The sequence below is a fragment of the Palaemon carinicauda genome, chromosome 31 (genome assembly GCF_036898095.1).
Source record: "Palaemon carinicauda isolate YSFRI2023 chromosome 31, ASM3689809v2, whole genome shotgun sequence".
Lineage (NCBI taxonomy): Eukaryota > Metazoa > Arthropoda > Malacostraca > Decapoda > Palaemonidae > Palaemon > Palaemon carinicauda.
Window position 1 is genome coordinate 66751105 of NC_090755.1, and position 27427 is coordinate 66778531.

Genomic DNA, 27427 nt, shown 5'->3' on the forward strand with positions numbered 1-27427 from the left:
AACACATTCCGCGTAAATTGCCAATCCCACAACATCGAATGCCATAGAATCAAGAAAGTCTTTAGCTATTTCAAAGTCTTAATTTATTCATTCTTTTAGTCTAGTAGGTGCTTGAGGCCACACATTTGGAAGCTTTTGAGTCTATAGTAGAAGTAGGGCTACTTTGCTCAATTACTTGGAACAATCAATAACTAGTAATTTCTTGAGACAAATATGAAATGGTCAGTCATGCTTACTAATTTAGCCATGGCATGTTACTTGTTTCATTGTTGACACCTATTATCTATAGAAAAGCAAGCATACGAAGAGAAAGTATTCCCGCAAATATCAAAGTAATAATAATAGAGAGGAAGGCTATGAAAGGAAATCTATATTTACATTTCTTTTTGTTTAAAGAATCAAATGAAACTAAAGTCCTCCATTGTTAGAAAATATTAAGTTTCCAGCAGCTTAATAAATTCGCGGCCACTCTATCGCCTCATAGATAGGTGCAAAGCTTCTAATCTTATTATTGTAATTAAGCTTATTTTACCTGTATCATAAATGAATTATTACTAAAGTTCTCATTCTTTACTTTTATTCCATTCTACCTTGAAATCAGATAGGATAACACCTGCTATCATCAGTTTTGGCTACCTATCATTGCTAAGGTAAGGATTTGGATTCAGATTAGAGTCAAGGCGTCGCCTTTACATCGGCTCTTCTTGCGTCTTTTAGCTTTGTCTGTTCCTTGTTTTCAATAGTTTTTCTCTATTCATCCACATTTGTTGCCGGACAAATTTCTTATTTTAACATTTTTGTCCACAGAAAAGGAATCTTCAAACTGTTTGTGCACTATCTTCTACGTAAGTTTGCTGAAGCTATACACTATGGAGTTCTTTCTCAAACATGTAGGAATTGGATACTGGTTTTAGTAAATACATTTGACAAAACCATATGAAAACGGAATTATGGACTTTAAAATAATAAAATGAAATTATTTTAACAGTATAATTACAACAGTTCAGTTATAATGTTCATTTAAGGAGATGTGCAGATGACAGTATTTACAATAACCAAGATAGCAAACTTTGTGTAGTTTTTAATTATAACAACTGACTTTATAGATATATTTCTTGTTTAGATTTTATATCGCATTTTCTATGTTTATTTAAGTTTAAAATTAGTTACACACGTAGAATATTTTGAAAGCAAACTTATATCAAAATTTATTCGCATCTTGTCATACCACACGTCACCTGCACCGGTTGGTCACCATGATCCAGCTGGAGCTCCATGCTGGCGATGCGAGTATTTTAAAGTAAAGCAAAATCTTTTAAAAAATAACTATATGAATACTATAAAAGAAATTAGTGAACAACGAGGCCATATATAATACAAATACATAAAAATACATTTATTATGATAAATTATATAAAATGCTGACATTGATTTGCATATAATTTTAAGTTATCCTTACTTTCGAATAATCCTGGAACGACGTTTGTTTTCCCTTTCAACCGGTGTCATATAGCAAGTGACAGTCAGCCGAACCACTCAATCCACTTCGAACTCGTCGTAACTCAGTATATCACAAAATGACGAACAAGACTAAACTCACGAAGGAGGAAGAATTACTTCTGCAGGATTTCAGTCGCAATGTGTCCAAAAAGAGTTTAATAATCTTCCATTTCAACGCTTTGATCGTCTCTGCTATACCCATATGTGAGTAGCCCAGCTTAGGCAGTCGTCTTTACATTGCGATGCATAACCCTATGATTTACAATTAACCTTGTGTCTGTTAGCCTTTTTACAATAATTGTAAAGCTAAACTATAATTTTTATATGACCGGCTATGTGTTTGGTTGGGTTTTCCAGGTTTAAACTTAGCTTTCATGATGTACCTCCATACTAGTATGCTTATCATGAAAGTATAGCCCTAGTTACCCGACTTATAATGGAATAAAAGTTATCCCATTTCTTAACAGAGAAGATCTTGCCTGAGTAACTTGTGGTTTATAGAACAGTGCATTAATAAGACATCGAAACTCGCAATTGAATAAATCTGTGCATATACACTTGGTATATACATACTCTAATTACTAACGAAACTGAATTCGCAATAAGAAATGAACGAGTGCTGGCTAGTTTTGTATTTTCTCTATATCTTTAATATTGGGAATAACAACTTAAAGGGTTGTTGATTAAAATGTGAAGGCTAATTCTTACCATAGCCACATTGGGTAATTCTATACAATAGGTCTGCCACTAATAATTTTGATATTTATTTTTCGCTGATGAATTACTTAGTGCTTTATCTATAGCTGACCTTTTTTTTTTTTTTTTTGTGCAGGAACTATTTTTACTCTTATTTGTTAACCTTTCCAATCTTGGGGGACCCTCGGTGGGAAACCGGGGTTTTTTGGATGGGGAATGAATTAAAGAATCTGTTTTATCATACGAATAATGGCACATGTAGAATTAGTAATAAACAAGGCCACCAGCTAATCTAACCAAACCACCTAACCTAACCTAACTAGAAGCCGTATCATTACGTAGTAGGGGGTGGGCCTGTGACCCCCCCCTAAATACAGCCATATTAAATAAAAGAGCCTCAAACCCTTTGTGTACCTACTTAGGTTCGAGGGTAAAGGCGAGCTGCATCTTTCCAACTCAGTGCTCAATGACAATAACCTCACAAACGAATGAGCACCAATTATATATAGTTTTGTGAGAAATTCTTAATTTTTTTAACAAATTTATAACTAAATTTAATACCATTATAATTATATACATGTAACAAAATAGATTGTGTATCTAAATGAGACTTTTCTAACCAAGTTCCCTTAAAAATGGATATGTAAATACACATTTTTTTCACTTGTTTTTCAATACAACATCCCTTATGTCACACCAAATTGCCTTTTTTTTAGTGTCAAGTTGGCACTTACAACCGCAGGTGGGGCAAATAGTGTCACTTTCACTTTTTAATAATACCATGATCTTGAAAGTATTTTATTATTCTTTCGATGTTACCACAATAATAGGAAAGATCTTTATAATTTAAATAACAATTGAGACAAGAATTTGGGAGAAATCCACAGAATTTTGTCAATGGTAGCCTAAATAAGAAACCACACTAGAAGTTGAAGGTTCACACGACTTCATGTCTCTAAAAGATTGAAAAATTAGCTGTGGAAATTGTGTAGAAAGTGTCGAAGAGTGTTAGTTTCCTAGTAAAACTGTCACCTGATTGGGTATTCAAGTCACGTGATTCTAGTTTTGTTAAAAAGCTAGTCCCAAGTAAAATGTGGATAATGATCATTGGTTAAAAACTGTAACGTTTGGTTGACGTCTTGCTACTTGGAATACAATCGATGATGTAATAATTACATAATCAATGTTTTTAACGTACAAACGAATGAACAAGAGCTCAGTCTGAAGAGGAATTTGAGAGAGTTACGAAGTCGAGGAACTTAGTTTTTTTTAAGGCAGGTCAAATTTAATATTAATTTTTAAACCACTTCTAGACCTAGCGCTGCTTAGATTTATATATCAAATAAAACCTTGGGCTTTCCTCTTTTTAGTGAAAGTACTTAAATTTGATATCTTGCTGGCAAAGCTATTGCATAGAATTACCAACACTTTAATTGAGCATATTCAGTTGCTTGCTGGTACGCCAAATTATTGTATAGAATTACCCCACATTGTTTACATTTGGGAGACTGATAGTGAGTTATTGCTCAGACGTAGCTTGCACTCGCCCTTGCCAGCTGTTTTGATTTTTGTATGATGTAATCGTTATCTGGCTTTTTTAACCAGTTATGAGCTTCCAAATAATTATGCCCAAGTTCCTGGATGATGTTCTACAATAGCCATTTTTTTTCCCACCCTCCCCTTCAGTTTAAACTGGATTACCATCATATAAAGGCATCTTCAAGAGGAAGTAGAATCTATTTCAAAATTTAGTGTAATTTCATCTATGTCTTTGTTCAGTGTATAGCTATAATTTCTCATGTGAAAGTAAAAAATAATTCTGAAATAATTACCCACAATGCTTGCGTGCGCAGCTCAACGTATACCACTTTCCAGAATATTTGAGGAAGGAAATACCAGTATAAGGACTTGAAGTGAATCATAGATAATTATGATATTTTCATTTTCAGCCACTTACAGGAGTCATATACTTTTCCAACTGGTTATCTTGTGTTTATTTTGGATTACTGACCATTATTATTGGTGCAAATCACTAGTTTTTGGCATTTCCCCTGTTTCCCATTGTAATCTCCCATAATTATCGTATATATGGGGGTCCAAAAACTCATTAACAGATGGTTTGCCCTAATAATCATGGTCAGAAATGCATAAAACATAAGATAGCAAGTAGGAAAAATATATGGGTCATGTTTTTGGTTAGAAATGAAAGTATCATTTACCCAGATTTTATTTTTTAAAAATATCTTTAGCTTCTTTTGTTGTGGCACATATCACAGAAGTCTCCTTTCACCCGGTAGTTCAGAAAAACACTGATATTTGGTGCTTCTGTCGTAAGTTACTTCTTTGAACAGAATAAAGTTCTGACATTTTACACAGTATTCTAAACCTCTTATTTATTATTATTATTATTATTACTATCCAAGTAATAATAATATTGGAATATGCAATATAATCATAACTTGATTAATTTATCATATTAATAATAAAAGTTTAAGGTAGAAATGTGTTTGATATATTCAGTGTGATCATTGGAAATGGAAGCCAAGTCCATGTTTGAACAGATGTTGGAGTGCGAAGCTACAACTTGCTCCTTTAAGTCATATATTCACCCCTGAAAGTTTGTATAAATGATATTAACGCCTAAATACGCTTAGCTCTTCTAGGAGGACACTCCAAAATCAAATCATTGTTCTCTAGTGTTGGGTAGTGCCATAGCTTCTGTACCTTGGCCTTCCATTGTCTTGGATTAGAGTTCTCTTGCTAGAGGATACACTTGGGAATGCTGTTCTATCTTATTTCTCTTCCTATTGTTTTTTCAAGCTTTTATGGTTTATATATGAAAGATCTAATTTAATGTTGTTACTGTTCTTAGAATATTTTATTTTGATTGTTTATTAACTTCTCTTGTAGTTTATTTCCTTGTTTCCTATCCTCAGTGGAGTATTTTTCCCTGTTGGACCCCTGAGCTTATAGCATCTTGCTTTACTAGCTAGGGTTATAGCTTAGCTTGCATTAATAATAATAATAACTGGTTATCTCATGTTTATTAAGCATTTCTGACCATTACATGTCATATTTTTCGTGTTTCCCCACCCAAAATATGTTTCCCACTGTGATCCATTGTATATAATGGGTTAGGAATACTCATTAACAGGTAGTTTGCCCCAGTATTCATGGTCATAAATGGGTGAAACAAGAAAGCGGGTAGGAAAATTATATAGTTTGTGTAAATGAGATTACTTCCCTGTCAGTTGGATCTCAAATTAAATTGCAGGTAACCCCCCCTGGTAGCTGCTTTGCTAATCATGCACTTACACTTTTATCTAAAGTTGGACTTTTCTCACCTATGCTGCTGCTTCTTTTTATGTTTACCAGGAGTTGGGTCCCGGGGGTTGTGCTCAGATAAGCGTACCCCCAGCACGCTCACCTCTTTGGCAAACGCGACCCTCATCATTCTGTGCCTGCCGTCCCTTTGGTAATCTTCAGCAAATGCCCTCATAAGTGCGAGAGGTTGTCCTTATTTGGGAGCACATCTCCCCTGGTAGCTCGGAAGCCTCAATTTTACATGTCGCTTGTGTGAACTAGCCCTTCCGAATGATCTCTAGTTATCATCCGACATGCGCACGCATTCAAGATTCAGAGGCTCTCCAGTGCCCTTGTGTGCTCACCAGGTGTGATCACTGTCACGCTCACCTGGCTTGGTCTGCTCGCACACCAGGCTTGTCCACCTGTGCCTCATGCGCACGTTCAACCCCTTAAGCAGTCCTTACTTGCTCAGGAAGAGTTCGCAAAACAGCCACATGCTTACACGTCTACTGCTATGTGCCCTCTTCCCTGTTCGTGCTTACTTGCAATCAGTAGAGCTAGTCTCGCCAAAGGGATAGCGCCTGCTCCTTTTCAGACTTCGCAGCCCACTTGCGAGCCTACAGCAGTCTCCAAGGAGTCACTTGTAGGAAATTTTCAAAGCAGCCTCTGTTAGCATGTTTGCTTTAAGAGATCATGCCATGGATACCAACCTGTTACAGACTTTTCAAATCCTTGGGAAGTACGTGTCCTCATAAGTCTCTGAGGTTCCCTCTAGCTCTAGCTTCACTGTGCTGGAAAGAACAGAGTTGCTCGTGTTCGTAAGGCCGTGCCCATTCCCCTCAGGAGCCAGTTCCACCTGGAAACAGGGAGGACTCTCCCATTAACCTGAACCCAAGGCACCGTAAGAAGCAGCAGGTCACCGTCGCCTCCTCTGTGGGACGGACACCTGTCACCTCAATACCCACAGGATCAAGATCTCAGAGGGAAGTTTTGTTCACCAACTATTACAAGCTGTTGCTAATCGAGGTGTTCTTGTGGGCTCGTTACTCAGAAGTCTTTCGACTGAAGTTCATCCTGGTTCAAGCCTTGCAAAGTCTCTGAGAGTAAGGAGTGGAAGGATACCAGCATAATTTTGTCCTTCACTGGTAAGGCTCAGAATCAGGTGCAATTCTGCAGCAGCTTCTCTCACAATTCATGGGGCATAAGTCGAACCTCCTAGGTTTTGTTAGTCTGTGGATCAAACCGATCATGACAGCGTCCCATCTCAAACTCGACTGGGTTAGGGGATAGAGATGGATGCTGATTAAAAATCTGATGGTTCTGTAGGCAAGCTACCCCCAAAGGCTAACTGATATGCAGGAAGGCAAGGCTCCTTACTCTTCTCTCAAGGGGAGGGACGCGGCTATTTACGTTCTATGCCGCACTCTGAGAGCCAATAGACCACAAAATGAGCTACCTTGGTCCAAGTTTGTAGCCAGTTCAATTGCAAAAGTCAACTTGCAGATTTCTGCGTGGAAGGATACATCAAAGTACAAATACGTGGCAGTACAGTAGTTGTCCGGAGAGGACTACTAAGTATGGGAATACATCCACATGTCACTGGATACCTTTACCATAGGACCTGTGGTAGCTGCTCATCAGGTATTGTAGGAAACCTAGCTTCCTCACAGGTCAAGAAGCAGCACATCTAAGATAGCTGGAGCACCATCAATCTAGGGAGTGAGAGAATGTCTGGCCTTTCTTCCTCTCTTGTTCCCTTAATTGGGTGCTGCAGTTGCTCTGTTGTCTCTGGAGCAGCTGTTGCTGCTGGAAATCTTACTACTTGTAGCTTTTCTATTATAATTACAAATACAAGGACAGTAGTTTATTCATTCCCCCATCCCTCTAACAAGGGGAAAGATGGATAGTAATGTAAACCAAGTAGTTTACAATTAATTGCCTTACATTACAGTTACTGTACTCTATCCTGCAAGGATACAATTTCTTCCATGACCTCCTGTCATTTGACAGTACCTAGCCTATAGTCTACAAATAGTGCCATAGGAAGTGGATTCGAGTCATCACTGTGCTCTCAAGAGGTCTGATTAGCTAGACATCCAGGGATTTTAGCCAGCCAGTTTGGTGATGACTTCTTCCCCCCTAAGGATACATCTATTAAAGGACTTACGCTTGTATCATATACAGTAGATACAAATCCCAGAATTTTGAAAGAAAGTCCTTTAACCCTTTTACCCCCAAAGGACGTACTGGTACGTTTCACAAAACTCATCCCTTTACCCCCAAGGACGTACCGGTACGTCCTTGCAAAAAACTGCTATTTAAGAATTTTTTTTTTTTTTTTGCATATTTTTAATAATTTTTTTGAGAAACTTCAGGCATTTTCCAAGAGTATGAGACCAACCTGACCTCTCTATGACAAAAATTAAGGCTGTTAGAGCAATTTAAAAAAAAATATACTGCAAAATGTGCTTAAAAAAAAATAACCCCGCGGGGTTAAAGGTTGGAAATTTCCAAATAGCCTGGGGGTAAAAGGGTTATGCTATACTTCCTGCCTCATCCACCCTGCATGGTCTAGATAAAATCAAAGGGGCTACCCAGTGTGCTGGTAGGGCTGGGGCTTCCCCGCCACCGACCAGTAACCACCAACACCGCGTTTAAATCATAACAGCCAAATTCTAAACTACACTGAAATTATGCTCAAATTAAAGGACAAAGGTTTCTATAGCTTGGAAAAAACAAATATATCTTTAAAGTTTGTGACATTTAATAGTTACGATGTGATAAAATTTCAGTAGCCAAGGCAGTCACCAATGGCATGCAACAGGTTCATAATTTCAATTAAGTTAGCCTACAGTGCTGCTGAATGCTGATCTAATGGTTTGAATGCATGGCACCTTGCATATTCATTAAGTTGCCCTTGAAAAGAAAAAAAAATCAAAGCAGCAAGCTTTAACTGATAAGTTTGTCACACCAGATGGAACAATTACTCTGTTCAGAGCACCTGGATGATTTTTTTTGGGGGGGGGTATAAATAATATAATTTTTGTCGAGTATTTTAATTCAGTTTTAGATGTGAAACAATAATAGGTTTCTATTCAGGGAATATGTATTGCTCAAGTTCTTATGTCGAGAGATATTTAAGGACCCTTCCATTGAAAGGTTTTTTTTTTTCTAATATCATTTGTGATAATTCTCAGTGGTGTACTTTATGCATATTGTTCTATGTACTTTTATATTCTTTTCAACATATTCTTTAGTGGTTTGTGAAAGTGCGAGATGGGAAGTACAGTGTAGTATACCAAAAGTTCAGTACAAATAGCTATAAATCTATGGTAACTGCACATATTAATTACAGTATTGAACACATATCATTATTAGCTGTTGTTAGTCCACTGCAAGACAAGGTCCGCATCTGTTTTCTGTCTTTCTATGTCAGTCTATACCCGCAAATTTTTTAGTTTTAGTCTCTTATCCTGGAAAAGCACTGCCCGTCTGTTAAATTAACTATTGTAACGGCAAAATTAAGTATTTTGATAATTTTAATTGCTACCTTACAAATGTTTGAGTGGTAGAGTTTCTTTGAGTACAGTAGTTTATTGCTTCTGAATTACATTATCAATATTTAAATACAGTAAATGTAAAAACTTCTCTGGCTATGGCTGATAGCCATACTTTTCACTTTTTGCTAACTTTTGCCAATGCATTATCATTACATAACATTTCTTTTAATGTTGAACCAGCTATATTTTCTTAAATCTTGGAACTGTGAATTATTCCATGTTGCCCAAAGAAAAGGACAGCTTACTATTGTATGATTAATTTGATGTCGTTAATTTTATGAATATTTTTCTTTACTGATCTTGTCAGGCTAGGTTTATTTCATTTTACAGTAGTTGTAAGAGCTGGAATTAGAAATATTTTCTCATCTCTATTTCTGCATGAATAATGCTTTTTACAGTATAGTCAGTAATATATGTACTGTTCAGTAAATACTAGTATATAATGTCTTGAGAACTTGGATTTTTATTGAACTTTGTGTGAATTCTCCCTTAGGGTTGTATTGGCGCATACATATGATGGAACCCCTGTCATCAGCTGTCCTCTTTGTCCTTGTCACTGCAATTGCTACCTATTTAGTTGCCATGGCATACATGAACACCAAGTTTGTTTTAAAGCACAAGGTAAGATCTTTAAGCATTACAAACTTTATTTTTGTGTACAGTACTTATAAAGTTGATATCCTAAGCTTATGGTCTGCAAGATAAGGGTAATTCTATATGATAACTTCTAATGTCTCCTGTGAAATGTGCCATTTATTAGAAAATATTGAAATAGGTTGGTAAATTTTAATTTTTCATTCCATGGCATAATAAGGTATTTAGTCCTGGAAATTCTTCATAAGTTTAGTTATGCCTTAGTTTGATGGACATTTTTATCATGTTTTATCTGAATACCCTCCTAGGCTGACCTGAGTGTGACCTTTCATTTACAATTTATGCTCGCACAATTTCCCCATTTTCAACATTTTACACCTCTAGTCTAAGGGACAATGCAAAATTCTTTTTTTTTTTTTTTTGTGCCTATACTAATATGAGCCATTATCCTTTAATCGGAGTATGATTTTGGTGAACACTGGATCTTGGCGGTTAAAATGTAGTTACTGGTGGATAAGCCTCTGTGCGACACTAGCATCCTCTTTGACTTCAGCCGCCAAGTATTACTGATGTATTCTGTGTCTTGACTTATTTAATATTTTTTCTGCTTTAGCTTTTCCGAAGTTTGTTTGCTGTTGTTGTGTGCTTATAATGGAGATTTAATGTGGTTAAGTGCAGGTCTGGCCTGGTAAGCCTGGCCACAAGTGTGGTAGATTTGTGAGACTGACTACTATGGATCCCCATCTGTCTCTCCTTCGTGTAGGGGGCGTGACTAGTTGCAGCTATCCCCCTGTGACAAGTGTAGGTCTGGCCTCTGCAGTGGTCCAAGAATAGTCGAAGGAGAAGGTAGTCTTAAGAGAGACAACAGAGGTAATAATTACTTTTGAACTGTTTCTGAAGAAGCTCGTAAGCTCCTCTGGTACTAGAAATGCTGTTCCTGATTGAGGAAACTGAAGAATAGAGCTCCTGATATGCCCTCCGGCCAGGCTTCAGAAGTAGGAGTATCACATTTCCCTAGCGACTTATTCCCCCTTGCCCCCTCCTTGAAAGCATGCCTTTGACGTCTTGACTATGTTTGTAAGGATTTTAATTTCAGTAGGTTGTGGCCCTCTTTAGGCATTAATGGTGATCCATAGTGAAGTAAAGTTACTGAGGGTGTTAGCAGCGGCTGGAACCTGCTGTGCTTTCTCTTCTGCTGTTCCACTTGCTGAAAAATCATGAAACAAGACAACTATTGACAAGTTCTGTCTGATGTAGGAGAAGACTCAATCCTCTCCTCCTGTGACTTCGTCACCACCAGCCAGGAAATCTTCAACTTTGACTTCTGGCTTGATGAAGAAATGTACATGTCCTCTGTCCCCTTCCAGCCTATATCTTCAACCTTACTATCTGCTGGAACTAGGCATCTTGTCGGAAGATGTCCTTACTCTGTATGAACAATCGTGGTGATCTTGCATATGAAGAAAAAGTGCGTACTAGTTTCATTGCGAGGCGGAGTACTGGTAGCATGAGTATAAACGCCTGTCCCACTTACCACCTCGCCTCCCCATGGGTTCGTGGGTGGTACAGTACTGACACTCGCATCCAGGCCAGCCTGCTTTTCCCTTTAACTTCTAGAAAGGGTGTGAACAATGCTCTGCCCTTTCATTTCCTTCTTGGCTACTCCAGGATGGGAAAAGGTAGGAAAGGTCCAGCTGATGCCATTGGGCAAGGTGGAAGTCCTCTGGAATGGATACTGATGACTGTATTCAATGCATATCATAGCTTCAGGAAAGCCCTCAGTATAGAGAGGGAAAGATGGATCATTTTGAGCTGTTTGCTTCTGGATGGAGAAGGACTTCTTTCTTTTTGCCAGTTTCACGTCTAGGCAGAGGATGGAGTACCTGGTTATGCTCACAGACAAGGCAGCATTGAAAGTCTATCCATCGGGAAAAGTGTAACCAGGCCAAGGGAGGTAGTACCTTTTCTTCATGAATTAGAACATCTGGTCGACTTCTTGGACACGTCTTGTCATTGAAGTTCGTTCCTTATGGGCGTCTTTACTAGAAATGTTTCCCATTCTCCAGCTCCCACGAGTTGAAGGATGCATGCCAAGCCATTGGGCAATGTGGAAGCAACAGAGGGCAGAGTTTTACGAAAGTCATTCACACATTATTAAAACTTTTTCATAATACCCAGCTTATTACAGTATTATAATCAGCAGTAATAGTTCAATAAAAATAAATAATTTTTATTAATTTTATATGTATCTTAAATTCTGTGTATGAGAAAAAAAATAATTCTTGACTCAATAGGTTTAGAAGTTAATGGGAAGCTCTCACAAAACATTTCCTAATAGGTTTCCAGAAAATGGGCTTTGAACCTTTAAGACAAGCATTAAGCATAGATCTGACCCTCAAGACTGTCTTTTTCCAATCCTTGCCTTTTCGCATGTCACAAAGTGATCGCCTTTGCCTTTGTTCCGGAGTTTGTAGTGGAGACCCAGAATGATTTTCTTCTTTGTCCTGTGAGATTGATTTAATGCTAGCCTTCATGAAGAACCTGTCGGTGGCAAAAGTGTTAAGGGTTGGAGTCTGAAAAAGTCTGATTACCTTAACTGCCTTAATCTTTGGAAATATGCCAAGTGCCTGGATACTTAGAACCCCAGGTCAGTGGCATCTGCTTAACAGGTTGTGTAGAGAGGCTAGCTCGCTCACCGGATAAGAGGCATCCCATAAGATAGCGGTTGAAACTGTGTAGGATGAGAGGTAAGAATGTCATACCCTTTTTCCTCTCTTCTTTCTCCTCTCTCTTGGTTGAACGGACCTGCCATTATTGGCTGTTTTGGACATTTGGTGAAGGTAAGCATACTAACAGCAAGTTTCCTGTGTATATCAATTGAAGAGTAGAAATATCTCCACCCTCCTCCTTACAAGGGGAAGGATGGATAGAGACGTTTTTAAATCCATTGCTTTTAATATCAGCCAGTTTGGTTATAGGAGCTTTCTGCCTCCCGAGGATAAGTCCCAATTAAAAATCAAGGATTTGCTTTTGTGTGGAACCAAATTGCGAATTTTGAAAGTAATTTATCTAACTACAAACCCAAGTCCTTTATTGTTACACTTCCCGTCTCAAGACCCCTGCAAGTTCTAGGTTACGGTCAAAGTGGCTGCTCGGTGACTTGTTAAGTGGGTGAGGTATAAGAACCATCCACCAACTTTTTGTGTGTTGCACTTAACGCCTCCATGCCCCTGCAAGTTCTAGGTTACGAACAAATTGGTTGCTCGGCGACCTGTTAAGTGGGTGAGGTATGAGACCCACTCACCAACTTTTTGTGTGTTACACTTAACGCCTCCATCCCCTTGCAAGTTCTAGGTTAAGGTCAAAGTGGCTGCTCGGGGAACTGCCTGGTGGTTGGGATATAAGCACCACCCATCAGTCTAACTAACCACCATCACCACCACTTAATAAATTATAATAGGCATGAATTTCATTTTTATTTTTCAGGTAGTAAGTTGGCCAGGGCACCAGCCACCCATTGAGATACTATTGCTAAAGAGTTATGGGGTCCTTTGGCCAGATAGTGCTACATTGGATCCTTCTCTCTCTCGTTACGGTTCATTTTCCCTTTGCCTACACGTACACCCAATAGTCTGGCCTATTCTTTACATATTCTCCTCTGTCCTCATACACCTAACTACACTGAGATTACCAAACTAATATTTTTCTCTCAAGGTGTCGACTACTGCACTGTAATCGTTGAGTGGCCACTTTCCTAAAAGGGACTCTCTTGGCTGTGGTAGGCAGCTCTTCTAGGAAACACACTTCAATATCAAACCAGTGTTCTCTAGTCTTGGGTAGTGGCATTGTCTCTGTACCATGGTCTTTTGAGTTCTCTTGCTTGAGGGTACACTGAGGTGTACTATTCAATTCAAGTTCTCTTCTTGTTTTGTTGAAGTTTTTATAGTTTATAAAGGAAATTTTTATTTTAATAATGTTACTGTTCTTAAAATATTTTATTTTTCCTGTTTCCTTTCCTCACTGGGATATTTTCCCAGTTGGAGCCCCCGGGCTTGTAGCATCCTGCTTTTCCAGTTAGGTTGTAGTTTAGCAAGTAATAATAATAATAATAATATAGTCTTCCTTAGTCCTTATTCCGCTTAATTTGGTATTTTCAACTATATTTCTGTTGATTTTATACCACAATATATTCTATCAGTATAAAAACATTCACTGCTGCAGTGTATTTTACATGTGAAGTACATATATTTCTTAATTGGATATTTTTACAAGTGGAAACATATCTGTAATTTATAGTTCCTAATATCCGGTGAATATTATCCTAATATCTGGACAATTTCACAACCGTAGTTGTGTTTGGATCTAAGGACAGCGGGTAATTAAGTTTTACTTTATTACCTAACTCCTAGAACTCATAAATTGACAAAATTAATAGCATAACTTGTGTTAGTCTATTAACAGTATTCTTATTGACACTATTTATATCCCCTTATGTCCAATAGTAATTTTCAAGGAAATGCAGGGTTTCTATAAGGCTTTGCCAAAAGTGACTTGGTGAGCCACTAAGCTATAACCAAAAATTCTTCCAACTGAAAGGTCACCTGACCTCGTTACAGCCTCTGGTACTAAAAATTTGCTTTCATATGCTGCCACTTCAATGGCTACTGAATACCTTTTGGTCTCGGCAGGGACTCTTCCTGAATGTTCATTCCAGTGGGGGACAGCAGAACCCCCCCCCCCCAATTCATTGGAGTCTAAGAATCAAACCTCAGAGATCTACACTGATGCATCAAAAGAAGGGAGCAGAGACTAATGTACGGCATATGGCCTCTGGACTGTGGTCAAAGTCAGATCGGCTATGCCCTGTATAAACTTCCTAGAGTTGAGAGTGATGTTTCATGCTCGTCAACACTTGTTTTAATGATGAGTGACAACACAGCCGTGGTGGTGAACTTAAATTTAACAGCTAACTGTTGAAATCCTGCAATGGACAGGGGACGATACGATCCTGTCAACCAGGTTCATACCAGGCAATAACATCTTGGGAAGACAGATATTCAGATAGCACACTAAGTGGGGTTCTCCAGTAATAGACCTTTTTGCAATGACTCTCAACTGGAAGCTTCTGGTGTACTGCTCGCCAGTACCGGATCCACAGGCAGTATTCCAGGATGCCTTCCATCATCCGTGGGACAATCTGAACGTTTGTGTTCCACCAGTCCTTTCTGCATCTTGAAGTCCTCAGGGGGTAAGATCTGCAACCAACCTATTGATGACTCTATGGCCGCAGGCAGAATGGTACCTTGATCTTTGATGGCTACTGACGAAGGTTCCGAAGGAGTTTCCTTCCCTTTCTGACCTGTTGCATCAACCTCAAATGCCGATTTTTCACAGCTCCCTACAATTTTATGCCGGGAGATAATCCAGCATCTTCTCACTTGAGTGTTTTCATGACCAGTAGCAAAATAGATGGTTACCTGAGGAGGTCATCAACCTCAGTTTACTAGGCTACGAAGGCGATCTTTTATCAGTGTTGTGGGAGGGGTCTCTCCCCTTGGAGCCATTCATTTCCATTTTTATACTACATCCGGGAGGAAAAGCTGCTCCGTGTGAGCTGTAAAAGGCTGTTACTCGGCCTTGAGTCAGATCTACCAACTGAAGAGTTACTATTTCCTCTTCAGTGGAATTGAGCAAACTTGCCTCCCCAGTTCAAAGTAAGACTACCATGGAAAGACACTGCAGCTTTTACGAGCTCTTAAATTGAACCTTTGACCTTAACTGAACTCTAGGAGTTAAGATCTTTCTGCCTGCCCTGTCTTCTGCGAAGAGGGTTAGTGAGCTGCATGGTCTTTCTTACAACATAGCCCATTCGAGGAGATGGAGGCAAGTTTTGTTAAACTTTTTCACAGTGTTTGTTGCAAAGTCTCTGAGCTTAGGTTTTCTTCCTTTCAGATTTCAAGTCTTTGGGAATTAAGCGATTATCCTGATAGGCTGTTTTTGTGTCCTGTGATTGTGCCGAGGTATACAAAAGGAGCTTGACCCTGGATGAAACACCTTTTTGTAAGTACAGGGGGGGGGGGTCAAGAGGAAGTTGACCCAAGAATGTCTCTTCCTGGATTAGACAGGTAATTGACCAGGCCACTAATCCTTCCCTTTCTCAACAAGGAAGGGTGTGACCTAGAGCTCATGATGTCATGGGTGCAAATCATGTCTGGTATTCCGAAAGATCCTTTCTGTGAAGCATTTATGGAGATGCCAAAGTTCCTTCATAGAGCACTAACTGCATGACGTAACATACAGGTCCCTAGCAAGTGGTACAAACACTTATTCGACGACTGCAGGTAATCTCCTCGTAGCCATTATATCCAAAGACATTTCTTATGTCTTCATTCTCCTTATGAGGTGAGGGAGATTTGGTGTGAGTAAACACTGTATATTTGCAAACCTATAAATTTCTTATATTTTGCCTAGAAGGTATCATGATGATCTTACGATCGCTTTCCACAGCCTTTCAAGTCACTGGTTCACGAGGTGTTAGGATGCTCAACTCATGCATTTTTGTTGCTCAGCCAGTTGGAAAGAGCAATTCCCCCTACCATAGGGCGAGTCTCTTATTTAAAGAATGAAGGTTTGTGTTCATGTATGAACATGGAAGTAATGTATTTTTCCCTAAACACACTAACCCAAGTTCTTTATGCAATTGTTACCTGTCATTATCTACCCCTGGAAGTTGCATCTGCAATCAAATTAGTTGTAGCGAGTAGAAGATGGTTGGTGCTTTCACTTTTATCTGAATTCTAATTAGGAAAAACACAAATTACTTGGTAATTTTTCTAAAATAAGTTTTGCAATAAAGATTTTTGACGTACTGCAGGTAAAGCAATGCTAGGTTGGTTTTGCCTTGCAGTAATGTTGAGCAGTATATTTTAAAAATCCCCATTTTCAGGTCGCTCAGAAAGTGGAAGAAGCTGTATCTCGTGAGGTCATGAGAAAACTTCAGAACAATAAGAGCATGAGCAAGAAGGAAAAGGATGAAAGGTATGTTGCATGTTGTCTTTCAGCTGTATAGTGCAACTGCAATAATAAAGTTTCCAGTTGCAATTTTTCAGTACTGAATCACATTTTAAATAAGTAAATTTTGACCATCTTGCTCTCTGGTAAATTAATTGTACATAAACAAATGCAATGGAAAATTAAAAAAAAAAAAATTTCTACAAATTGAATTGAAATTATAATTAATTTTTTTTACCTAGGATTTTGTGGAAAAAGAATGAAGTTGCAGAATCTGAGGCAACCACTTTCTCGTTGTTCTACAACAATGCTTTGTTTCTGATGTTGGTTGTAGTTGGATCCTTCTTGGTCTTCCGTTCTCTTGCGCCCGCTTACAATTACGTCTTCAGTACTCTTGGTGCAGCAGGAATCATCGCTCTTTTCTCTACAAGCAGCCAGTAAAAGTAGAGTTACACGTTACTGGTCCCTTAAGATAAATTATTTATGGGGTTAGTAAGGTGGAGATATTGTTTTGGGTATGTACGGAGTAATTCCTCCGTATTAGCTTTTTTCTTTGAGTACGAAGTACTGTATGTTGATATAGCTTATTTTGTTAGTAATGTACATCATCTAAAAAGCCTACTTCAACAGTCTTACGTATGAGTGATTTATTTCCCTTGAATGTTTCAACATCATCTGTTAAAATTTGATTTTGAGAGAGATTTAGTTCAACATTCCTCATGACATTAGTTGGGACAGTTGTTATCTCTAATGAATGCATGGAATTTATTGTGTAAGGTTATAAAAAGCATTATGATGTTTTTAAATTTTTGTAATAAAATTTCATGTGATTTCCTTGTTTTATTTGGCTGTTTTCCTTTTCAGTTCTAATTGAATCAACAGTTGGATGTACTGTAATAGGTTGAAAGATGTCAGTTGATACATAGATTTATAACTGAGAAATGGCTTGGATTAAATGGAGCAAATTTATGCAGGATTGGCAATTCCAACTCTGGCTAGAGCAGCAGCACCCATTCAGCATCTAGGTTTTATTTTATTATAGAGCCTTGCAATGTTTTTTAGGGCATTGGAACTTGCATAATAGAATAGAGCCTTGCAATGTTTTTTAGGGCATTGGAACTTGCATAATAGAATAGATCTTTAGAAATATAACATTTGGAAGTAATTTGTATTATCTATCAAATTGGAAGTAATTTGTATTTTTCCTAGCATAAACCTGAAGCTAATTATAGGGGTATATACTTTTGGCATAGCTGAAAGACTAGACATGATAATTTTTAGTGAGTGATAACTAAACCATACTTAGTATGAGTAAAGGCAACGAGGGGGGGGGGGGACCCTTTTCCACGACATCAGTCACAAAGGACCGAACACTTCGTCTGGAAGACTGACACTGAAAAGTGTCTGAGGTGTCTAGACATCTTTTCAGCAACTCGTTGGAAAAGGTCTTTGTGAGAGAGGAGGTGTAGGACCGTTTCCAGGCGTGAAGTCGAAACGAAGGTACAGCTTTGGAAAGTAATGGCATGTGGCTGCTTGGAAGGTCATGCCGTGGAGGAAGATCCTCAGAACTCCGTGGGGAGCTGCAGAAGGTCCAGGAACCATTCTGAGTGATGGCATAGCAAAGCTATTGGAGTCATTGACGAGATCTTGCTAATCCTGACTTGGCTGAGGACTTTCTCACCAGACCGAATGGGAGGATAAAGCGTACACCTCTAAGCTGCCCCACCGATTTTGGAATATATCTTGTTCGAGGACCTGGTGTTCTGGGACTGTGGAACGGTCACGCGGGAGCCTGAAGTTCAGGGCCATTGCAAGCATGACCACAGTTGGGGAACCCAACAAAGTCAAGACTTTGTTGGCTCCAAGATGATTCAAAGACACTAGGAGCCCACTATCTGAGTGGTCCTGTTCAGATTATCTGCATGCACATTTCTGTGTCAGGAATGACGCGAGTGGATGGGGGCACCTAGCTGTCTTCTGTCCTCTGTCTATCTGGCTTCCTACTGCAAAATAGTTCTCTAAGAGAGATAAATGCCAATACCTTTCTGAGTAGGGCCAACAGACAAAGATGGAATGGTGCGGCATATGCCCCCCCCCCCCCTTCTGATGCATCCAAAGAGAGCATCAGATCCAGAGGGCAGACGAGAAGATTGGCCTCTTTACGGAGGCTTTCGTCTGCCACCCACCATCCGCGGTTTGTCCAGGGGGGGGGGAGGGGGGGTTTACATAGCAAGAAACAAATCTCGAGATAATGTGGAGACGAGTAACTACTTACACATTCCTGCAACAAAGGAGAGGAGCCTGCATCCCAGACCATCCAAGACTGGAAGATGCAAAATACACCGGAAGATGTATTAGTAACTCTCTGGTGGATATACGAGGTGCCTCACACTGAGGGACCTGGGGGAACCCAAACAAAAAATGAAGGCAATAAGGTAAGGCAACTGCCACCAATCTAGTGGGGGGTTGGCCGAATAAGACTTGATACCAAACGGTAAACCAGTTAGCCAGTACAGCTTATGCTATAAGAGCAAATCTCCATAGAGCTTGCCTTCCGGGCAAGAGACTGGTCGATAATTACCGAATGCATCCAACCATTCCCCCAAGAAGAGATTGAGACATATCTTCCATCTATTGTCGAACGGGTAGTAAGCATAAGTCTAATACAGAGTAGTAACAGAACTGTGAGCAGGACAAGCATACGGGCATAGCCCGACTTGAAGTCATGTCCGAAACTCGGTTGGAGAACGTTGAAAACGTTCGTAACGGAAATTCCTCCTTAGGATGAAAACGTTTGTGTTTCTACGTCTCTGATCGGTAAACCAGCATAAGTATTGAATGACAGATATGCTTATGAGAAGTTTCTGGTCAAAGTCTTTATGGTCAGGAAGAAAGGAAGAGGTGCCAATAAGAAGGGAGTAAATGACATATGTCTGGTTACAGGAAAGTAGCTGAGTAATGTACTGAATAACCTGGTTCTAGTAAGGGATATAGCTATACAACTTAACAGAACGTAATTCTAATTGCAAGATGTATATTGGCAGAAAGATCGCTTGCACGCTTATATACTTGCCCATCTACGCTAGCGCATGCGTAATCTCTGCCTCCAGGAAACGTTTGCAACGAATCCAGTAGCGGGAATAATGTATGTGCGACGAATTGCAACATTATTGTCCTAGGAATTTTTTATTGTTGACAGCTGTAGTAATTTTTTGGATGAGAGTGCATATGTTCTCAAACAAAATATACAGTTATAAAAGCGATCATTTCTCCTTTGGTTTGCAACTCTTTATGGGAGGGGTTAGCCAACATTTATACAAAACAGGAACTGTCTCAGATTTCTGAAGGAACCCTTAGGAGTCGTGTCGTGTGGGTTCACGCGACCAGAACCCAAAAGAACTATGTCATAGTTACTTGTAGAGAGAAGGAAACCCTTAGGCAGCAGGCATCCCTCGGGGTTTAGGAACCTCGTCAGGTTTCTTAACCCTCTTGCCTGTGGAAGGCTTCCCTAAGGGATAGGGTCTGGGCGTTGTCGTGGGCGACTAATATCTCTGAGGCGATGGGAGCCTTTTGAGACTGGAGAGACTGATGGGTGTCTCTTCTTGCAGGAGGGTTACCCCGGGAGGGATGACCTGCAGCCAAAAAAAGGAGATGGTACTTCGTCCGAGGACGAGGTGACCACCGGGGGAGGAGTTTCGTTCCGCAAGGATGGCAAACCGCGGGAGCCATCTCTCAACTGAGACGTAGAAACGCCAAGCGCTGGTGCTTGGAAAGCGTTGCGCGACGCGGTTCTGTTGCGTGACGCAGCATGAGAAAGAGCTGGGTCAAGTGGTGGAAACCAAGGTGGGGGATTGTGACTCTCAATCGCATGAGAACCTCGCCGCTAATTCCAGTTGGAAAACAGGATGCGGGCTACGAGAACCCGAGGGTTAAGCGTAGCGCTGGTCGCACAAACGCTCTACGTGACGAAAGTCCGAAGGTTCTCTTTCATAAGAGTAAAACTCTTCATGAAGAGAATCACAAAAACCAAAAGGTTCAGCGTGATCGCATGAACCCCCAGAGGTTGAGCGACGAGGAGAGAATTCCTTGCTACGAGAACCCGGAGGTTCAGCAGAGTGTTCGGCACCATAGCCTACAGGCTCAGCGATACCGAAGTTACGAGACCCCGAAGGGTCAACATAATGGGAAACCGTAGTCTCCCTACCATGAGACCCCCGAAGGGTCAGCGTGACTAAAGGAACCAGAGCCCGAAGGTTCAGCGTAACCCAAGGTGCGAGACCCCGAAGGTTCAGCGCAAGGAGAAACCTTAGTTCCTCTGTCACGCGACCCCGAAGGATCAGCGTGACTAAAGGCACGAGAGCCCGAAGGCTTAGCGTACTGTGTTAAAAGAAGCACAACGGGAAGCCTGTCACGAGACACTTAAAGTGTCAGCGAAACAAGAGGCACGAGAGTCTAGGGCTCAGCGTAACCAGGGTTACAAGACTGCAAGGGTCAGTGTAATCAGAAACCAAAGTTTCTCTGTCACGAGAGCCCAAAGGGTCAGCGTGACTGATGGCACGAGAGCCCAAAGGCTCAGCGTAACTGGAACACGAAGGTTCCAAGTCGCATGAACCCGAAAGTCCAGCGCGACGAAGTCCCGAAGAACTCCTAAGGTCATGAGATCCCGCAGGATCAACATGACGATAGCTCGAAGGCTCACGATCACGCCAGCCCAAAGGGTGATTGTCAACGTGAGGAGAACCAATAGGTAAAAAAAAAAAAAAAAAAAAAAAGCCTCAGCACGAAGAGGAGAACGTTAGGGATAGAGAGGGGTCACAAACCCTTCCACTCTACGATCCTCTGGAGTAGAAAGCAGAGCAGACTCCGCCCGAGGGGGAGACCGATGCAGCGCTAAGATACCTACTTCACAGGGGAGATTTGTTCTCCCGAAGGAGAACGTTGCATAAAGCAAGGCTCTCCCTCAACAAAACCATAGGCGTAAGGGGACCGCCGATGCCCTGAAGCGGTCTTCTCTCTCTAACGAGAGACTCATTCCGCCAAAGGGGAAACCTGCCTTGAAGAAAGCTCTTGGAAACAGACTCAAGGCCTGACCGACGGGCTGAAGCGCCAGCGACAACCTTTAGCTCTAACACACGCTTTTTCTCACAAACGAGAGGAAAGATCTCTTGGAGGATATCGCCTAGAACAAGCTTCTCCCAGCCCTAGAAAAATGCGTAGGTGTACGACATAAGTTGGTTACTGAACAATCTCTCTCGCAAACGAGAGAGCAATCCTCCCGAAGGAGGACATCACCTAAGACAAGCTTTTGCCCAGCTCTATGGGAAAAAAGTGTAGGTGTAACAATCTCTTGCGGACGAGAGATTAGTTCCCCACTGAAGGTGGAATAAGCTTTGGACTTGCTTTCCCCCAGCCCCCTAGCGGAAGAAGCACTGTCTTCGGCGCCGAGATAGCAGAAGCAGATCTCATCGAGCTGTCAGCAATTCTTCCTGAAAGGGGGAAGGTTGCTGAACGGCTTAAGAAGGGAAGCTCTCCCTTGGAAGGGGGAGCAGCCCAACTTCGGGCAAGGTTAACACTCCCTCGTAAGGGAAGGTTCTCCAACCCCTGGAGGCGAACCTCCTGGCAGTACTCAATGCTTCCCATCAACAAGCCTTGTTCAAGTTGAAGGTCGTAACGAGTGCTACCTCGTAAGGTGGGCAGCTCACGACCTGCCACAGGTAGCGCAGGACATTGACTGGAGCGGCTAAAGCAATCAGCCTTGCTTTCTGTAGAAGAGAAAATAATTAATGAATTAAAACTCATAACTCCGCTGCATAAAATGAACTATTCGGGGAATAAGTCACCATCCTTGTAAGAGAATTCCTCGAAAAGGAGCAGACAAATTTGTAAATCACTTGCTCCGCCAGCTGAGGAAGGGCGTTGACCCATCGTTGGTAAGTGGAGCGGAACGAGAGTTGAAAAGTTAAATTATAAACAGTTATAACTTTAACTTGAATATTAAAAAAAAACAAACACACACATGGGAGTGCCACCAAACACGAGAAAGGAGTAAACCCGCTGAGGAACTGCCGGCCACCCACACAGGGGAGGGCGGAAAGGTAAGGGAGTAGTAGAATCAACACAATGACTCCCCCTTACGGCAGAGACTGCTGGATAAGCTGTCAACTGTAATAATGTTACAAGTATTTAACAACATATAAGTATGTTTCCATATATACACATATATATGTATAAGATAAATATACACACAAAAGAATAAACTAAACAGACTAACAATCAAGGCAAGTCTTTGCAGGAGAGAAAGGCAGCTTGTCCGTCTTCTACCAAGCATAAAGTAAAGTGGTTACTCAGCTGAGAGGTGTGAGAGATTGGGGTAGCCAGTCTACCCCAACCCCCACCCGCTAACTAGCGGATGGGGTAGTTATCCCTCACTAAAAATTATCAAGGCTCGTTTTTCAGCTACGCCAAAAGTATATACAGTACCCCTATAAATAGCGGAGGGTTTGTATTTGTGCAGGAACAAACACTATTTTGAATCCCATACACTACTGTTGGAAACAACTACGAACAAAGTTGCATATTTAAAGGAAATTCCCATCTTTCTCCTAGCATCTTAAAACCTGCCACAGGGACCTTCTCCCTCCTGACAGTTCTGAAAAAAACCATGATGCTTCCGTCATAAAATACTTATTAAAATAGAATAAAGAATATAAGCTGCTAAAGCCTACTTAAATCCTGAAAGAAAGCTTTGGAGTAAAATCATTTGAAGGCAGTAAATAACAATGCTTTTATTACCTTAATAACATTATATATATAAATAAATACCTAATTTCTCTTTGATAAATTTGGAGGAAACTTGTTTGCCATATTTGGAGGATAAACTGTGATTAAAAAATGAGGTACGATGCAGACGACTATGTACGGCAAAACTATGTTGATACCCAACGACAGAGTCAGGAACAAAACCATGTCATCAGTAGGAATATTAGTCTGAAATAGAAAAAAATACAGTAGCAAATTTTATAGAATAATTTCATTTATGTTCCTCCCCCAAAAATATAACATTCGATCACCTCTAGTATTCTAAAATATTTGAAGATTTTCCTTCAAGGTATGAAACTCCACACCATTATGCTCCCTACCCTTTTTCCGAGACTATCAGCTCAAGATGACAGTGGCTAGGTCAAATGAATGGTGCTTCAAAACACTGAAACTACCTGTTTTCACTCTCATCAGTAAAGTTGGGTACTAATGAATTCAAGTATTGAAATTATGGCATAATTTCAATCAAATCTTCAAGTTCATTTACTGATTCACACAGGTATCAGGACAGTCGGATAGCTGCATTACAGAAAATTTCCTTCCTTCTAAAGACGCATATCTAAGTATACGTTTGACTCCTGTAATTTGGATTCCTTCCAGACACATCAGGGTCACAGTAAGCATCTTCCCTTTCCTTAACATGCACTTCATTTAAAAACCTGAACAATTCGAATGACACTCAACCCCTACTACTGAAAACTAAGGTTGCCAATCTCAACATACAAAATTCTTAACCTATTTCATGTAGTAGGAGATGATGAATGGAGAAGTATTGAATTAAAAACTCAAGATAGAGGCAAAATCTAACCGAGGCCCTTTGCGTCAATAGGCGTAGTATATGATGATGAATACGAATTGAATTGTCCTAAAACCTACTACCAACAAATGAAAAACTTTCTTAAACTAGAACCAACTACCGTACTCATACTTATCTTTTATCATTTTTGGCTGCCTTTATTTATTCTGCCACTGTGCAGTCGTGTAACATTCTCCAAACACAGATTCTAGATAAAGCCGTTTCTACTACCCTTAGCATGTAAGCAAATACATTAGTCAATGAACTGCTATAGCATCTCCTGACCTGGATAAGTTTAAATGGGAACATGCTTAGTATTGTCAAATATACTGTATAGGGAAAAAGGAAAATATTTAAGGCATGTCTGACTATTGTGTAAATCTAAACATTGGCAAAAAAATTGGGCTTGCATTAAGGGGACCGTCCGCTATGGTGTTTGACAAAACAATTTTTAATAATCAAAAATCCTTTGTTTCTTTGTAAGCAGAAACATGTACATCCACCCAAAATTTTCAGCAAAATACTTTTACAAATAATGAAGAAAAAGCGGTCTTTAAATGATGACGTCACTCTTACTGCGTCGCTTGTAAGACGAGTTTGACAGAATAGTCTTTGCGTGATTATTTTTACATATATATAGTGATTTTTTTCACTTGTTTCGAAATCTCGTACGTCTGGCAGAGATGGAAGGCATTGGTAGAGGGTAGGTGAACACAAACTAAAATCTACAAAAAGACCAGCCCAAGTTTCCAAAGACATATAGAAGTTATTCATGTGTTTGTTTACTTGCAGATTGTATGTACATTGTGTTTTCACAATGTCCTTGTGAACTTTAGAGCAAGGCCAATGTTACCTAAGGTCAAAGAAAGAATAAAAAGTAATAAGAGCAACAAAAAAGAAACAAGAAGAGAGGGAAACATGAAAAAGAGTACAAAGCAGGAACATTCTAATTAAAACTCTAGCAACAATGAGAGGCCACTGGCAACTCATGACAAGACACCCTCACACCAAATGTATTAGTTTAAATACCTAGTTTAGGGAGCCTTCATGTAGGAATAAACAATAAAATTACAAAGTAAGGTTATCATAATAATATCATTTTGATTTTTCTAAAAAAAAAAAGCAAATATTTATAGCAAATATTTGGGAGCTCATAACTCAAAAACATACTTATTCCCACTTCAGTACATTTTTCTCAGTTATTTATTGTTCAATTTTAGAGTGAAAGATATTAAAAACGAATAAAAAATTCCACAATTTTGCATAACAGAATTTTGATTTTCCTATTTCTCTTTTTTCATGATTATTTTACGTCTAGACGAAGAAAATAAGAAAAAATTCATTAAAAAAAGGAAAATAGAAAATTTGTCACAGAATTATTTGGTAAAGAAATTGTGATGTTGGTTTTCGACACAACTGATGTCATTTTAGTGGAGAAAAGAGTACCTAAAATTTTTTTTTTTAATCATGATTTTTGCGAATAAATAAAAATGTTTTTGATAAAATTACTTAAAACTTTTATATGATGAAGGCATTATATATGTCTTAAACATATAAAGAAATGGTGTATTTTGAATATAGAAAAAAAATGCAGGACATAGCAGACGGTCCCCAAAAGTAGGATACATCATAAACTTTTTTTTATCTGTCCTTAAAGGTACTATACCTCTCATATGGTATAGTATCATAACATGTGGCTGGTACCATGGGCAACCTACTACCTATAAAATCCCCTTACAATACAGTAGGAAGAAATCGGGTTATACGAAGATAAGACGTGCGAAGAATGAGAACAGCAATAACTTTATTAGTTTTTAAATTAAAATTTCAAGTATTAAAAGTAATATTTGGATAATAAAGTAATACTTAGTTTTAAAAACAGTATAAACTAATAATCTTATAGCTCTAAATGTCTAATGTGATAGGGGTCCTTACATCTTTACGAAAATAACGTAATTAAGAAAAGAATAAGTCACATTCCCATTGATTATTTCAAAATGGACCACATAATGGTGATATATTAAATTAAAGGAAAGTATGTTGCAGATGGTCCAGAGAAATGTGTATACAGTAGTCAATAAACATATGGAAAAGCAAAAGCAGTTTTTGCACGTTAAGTATGAGATGTAAAGAAAAGTGAAAATTCGTGTTACTATAAATATTAAAAAAGGCTTCATCATTCCACATTTAAGTTGAAAATATTTTCAAGTATTCTAGCTACTTCTGGTTGTTTAAGAATTTTACTTGAACACATTCTATCATCTCTTCCTACGCCTATTGACGCAAAGGGCCTCGGTTAGATTTCGCCAGTAGTCTCAATCTTGAGCTTTTAATTCAATATTTCTCCATTCATCATCTCCTACTATGTGCTTCATTTACAAACTAGGAGATTCTTAGCGCCCTGCTACATATAGCAATATAATACACTTACCTGAAGTATGGAGCCCATTCTTCCAATAAGTATTCCACCCTTAATGCCAAGAACAACACGAATAATATGAAGTGGACATTTTATGAGATGTGGATACTGATCTGAAGCTATTCCAAGTCCTGTACAAAATATAGAATTAAAACAATTTCAGAATTTATATTTGCTTAGTTTACCGTTTTGATTAATGGAAGTAAAAAGATGAAAAAATTCAGTATTTTTATTGTATGCATGTCATATTTAGTAAACCAAAGAAGCCAGTAACCTGCAGGATTACTTTTCTAAGGGTGCCATAAATGAAATTATAATAATAAACAAGATGATGAAAACTACCCTAAACCAACTCTTTGCAGTGAAATACATCTGCAACTAACAGACTAACAAATAACTATCCATCCACTTATGAATTACATCCCAGAGTTATAAATTTAAGAGGGTAGATACCAGCCTAGAAAAATACCTTTACATGAAAAAAGAAGAATTTGAATAATAAATCTACTTCCTGTATGTCTATACAGTACTCAATTGGTATTCATATGGCTTCTCTCTCGAAGTATATAAATGCCGATGTCTACCTATAAACTAAAAATTTTCTTGTGTCTCTTTCCTTGAAATTGACTTGCCCCTCTACTATAGTATTGGAATCATATGGCAGTGTATGACAATACTTCAGCATGGGTAATCACATCTCTGTCTTTCAGTCGCAAAATTGAAACT

The 27427-nt window shown here is 39.2% G+C and overlaps 2 protein-coding genes across 3 annotated transcripts in view; one reads left to right on the forward strand and one right to left on the reverse strand.

Annotated features, from left to right (window-relative positions):
* The first annotated feature begins 1484 nt into the window (after positions 1-1484).
* LOC137624503 (translocon-associated protein subunit gamma) lies at positions 1485-17498 on the forward strand. The gene is made up of 4 exons (XM_068355314.1): positions 1485-1704; positions 9556-9683; positions 16603-16694; positions 16910-17498. The coding sequence occupies exons 1-4, from the start codon at positions 1578-1580 to the stop codon at positions 17106-17108; spliced, it is 546 nt and encodes a 181-aa protein (XP_068211415.1). The 5' UTR covers positions 1485-1577; the 3' UTR covers positions 17109-17498.
* Positions 17499-23436: 5938 nt separating this feature from the next.
* The window catches only part of G6P (Glucose-6-Phosphatase), a 50700-nt gene continuing 46709 nt past the window's right edge, over positions 23437-27427 (reverse strand). For both annotated transcript variants that reach the window (XM_068355316.1, XM_068355317.1), the window contains 2 exons: positions 26714-26832; positions 23437-23654 (listed from right to left, as the gene is read on the reverse strand). In XM_068355316.1, the coding sequence (XP_068211417.1) occupies positions 23490-23654; positions 26714-26832 (284 nt within the window). In that variant the 3' untranslated portion in view covers positions 23437-23489. The remainder of the gene's footprint in view (positions 23655-26713; positions 26833-27427) is intronic.

Coding starts and splice junctions, on each gene's coding strand:
- LOC137624503 (XM_068355314.1), top strand. CDS start 1,578: ATGACGAACAAGACTAAACTCACGAAGGAGGAAGAATTACTTCTGCAG. Junction 1,705..9,555: donor CGTCTCTGCTATACCCATAT/GTGAGTAGCCCA, acceptor ATTCTCCCTTAG/GGTTGTATTGGCGCATACAT. Junction 9,684..16,602: donor AGTTTGTTTTAAAGCACAAG/GTAAGATCTTTA, acceptor CCCCATTTTCAG/GTCGCTCAGAAAGTGGAAGA.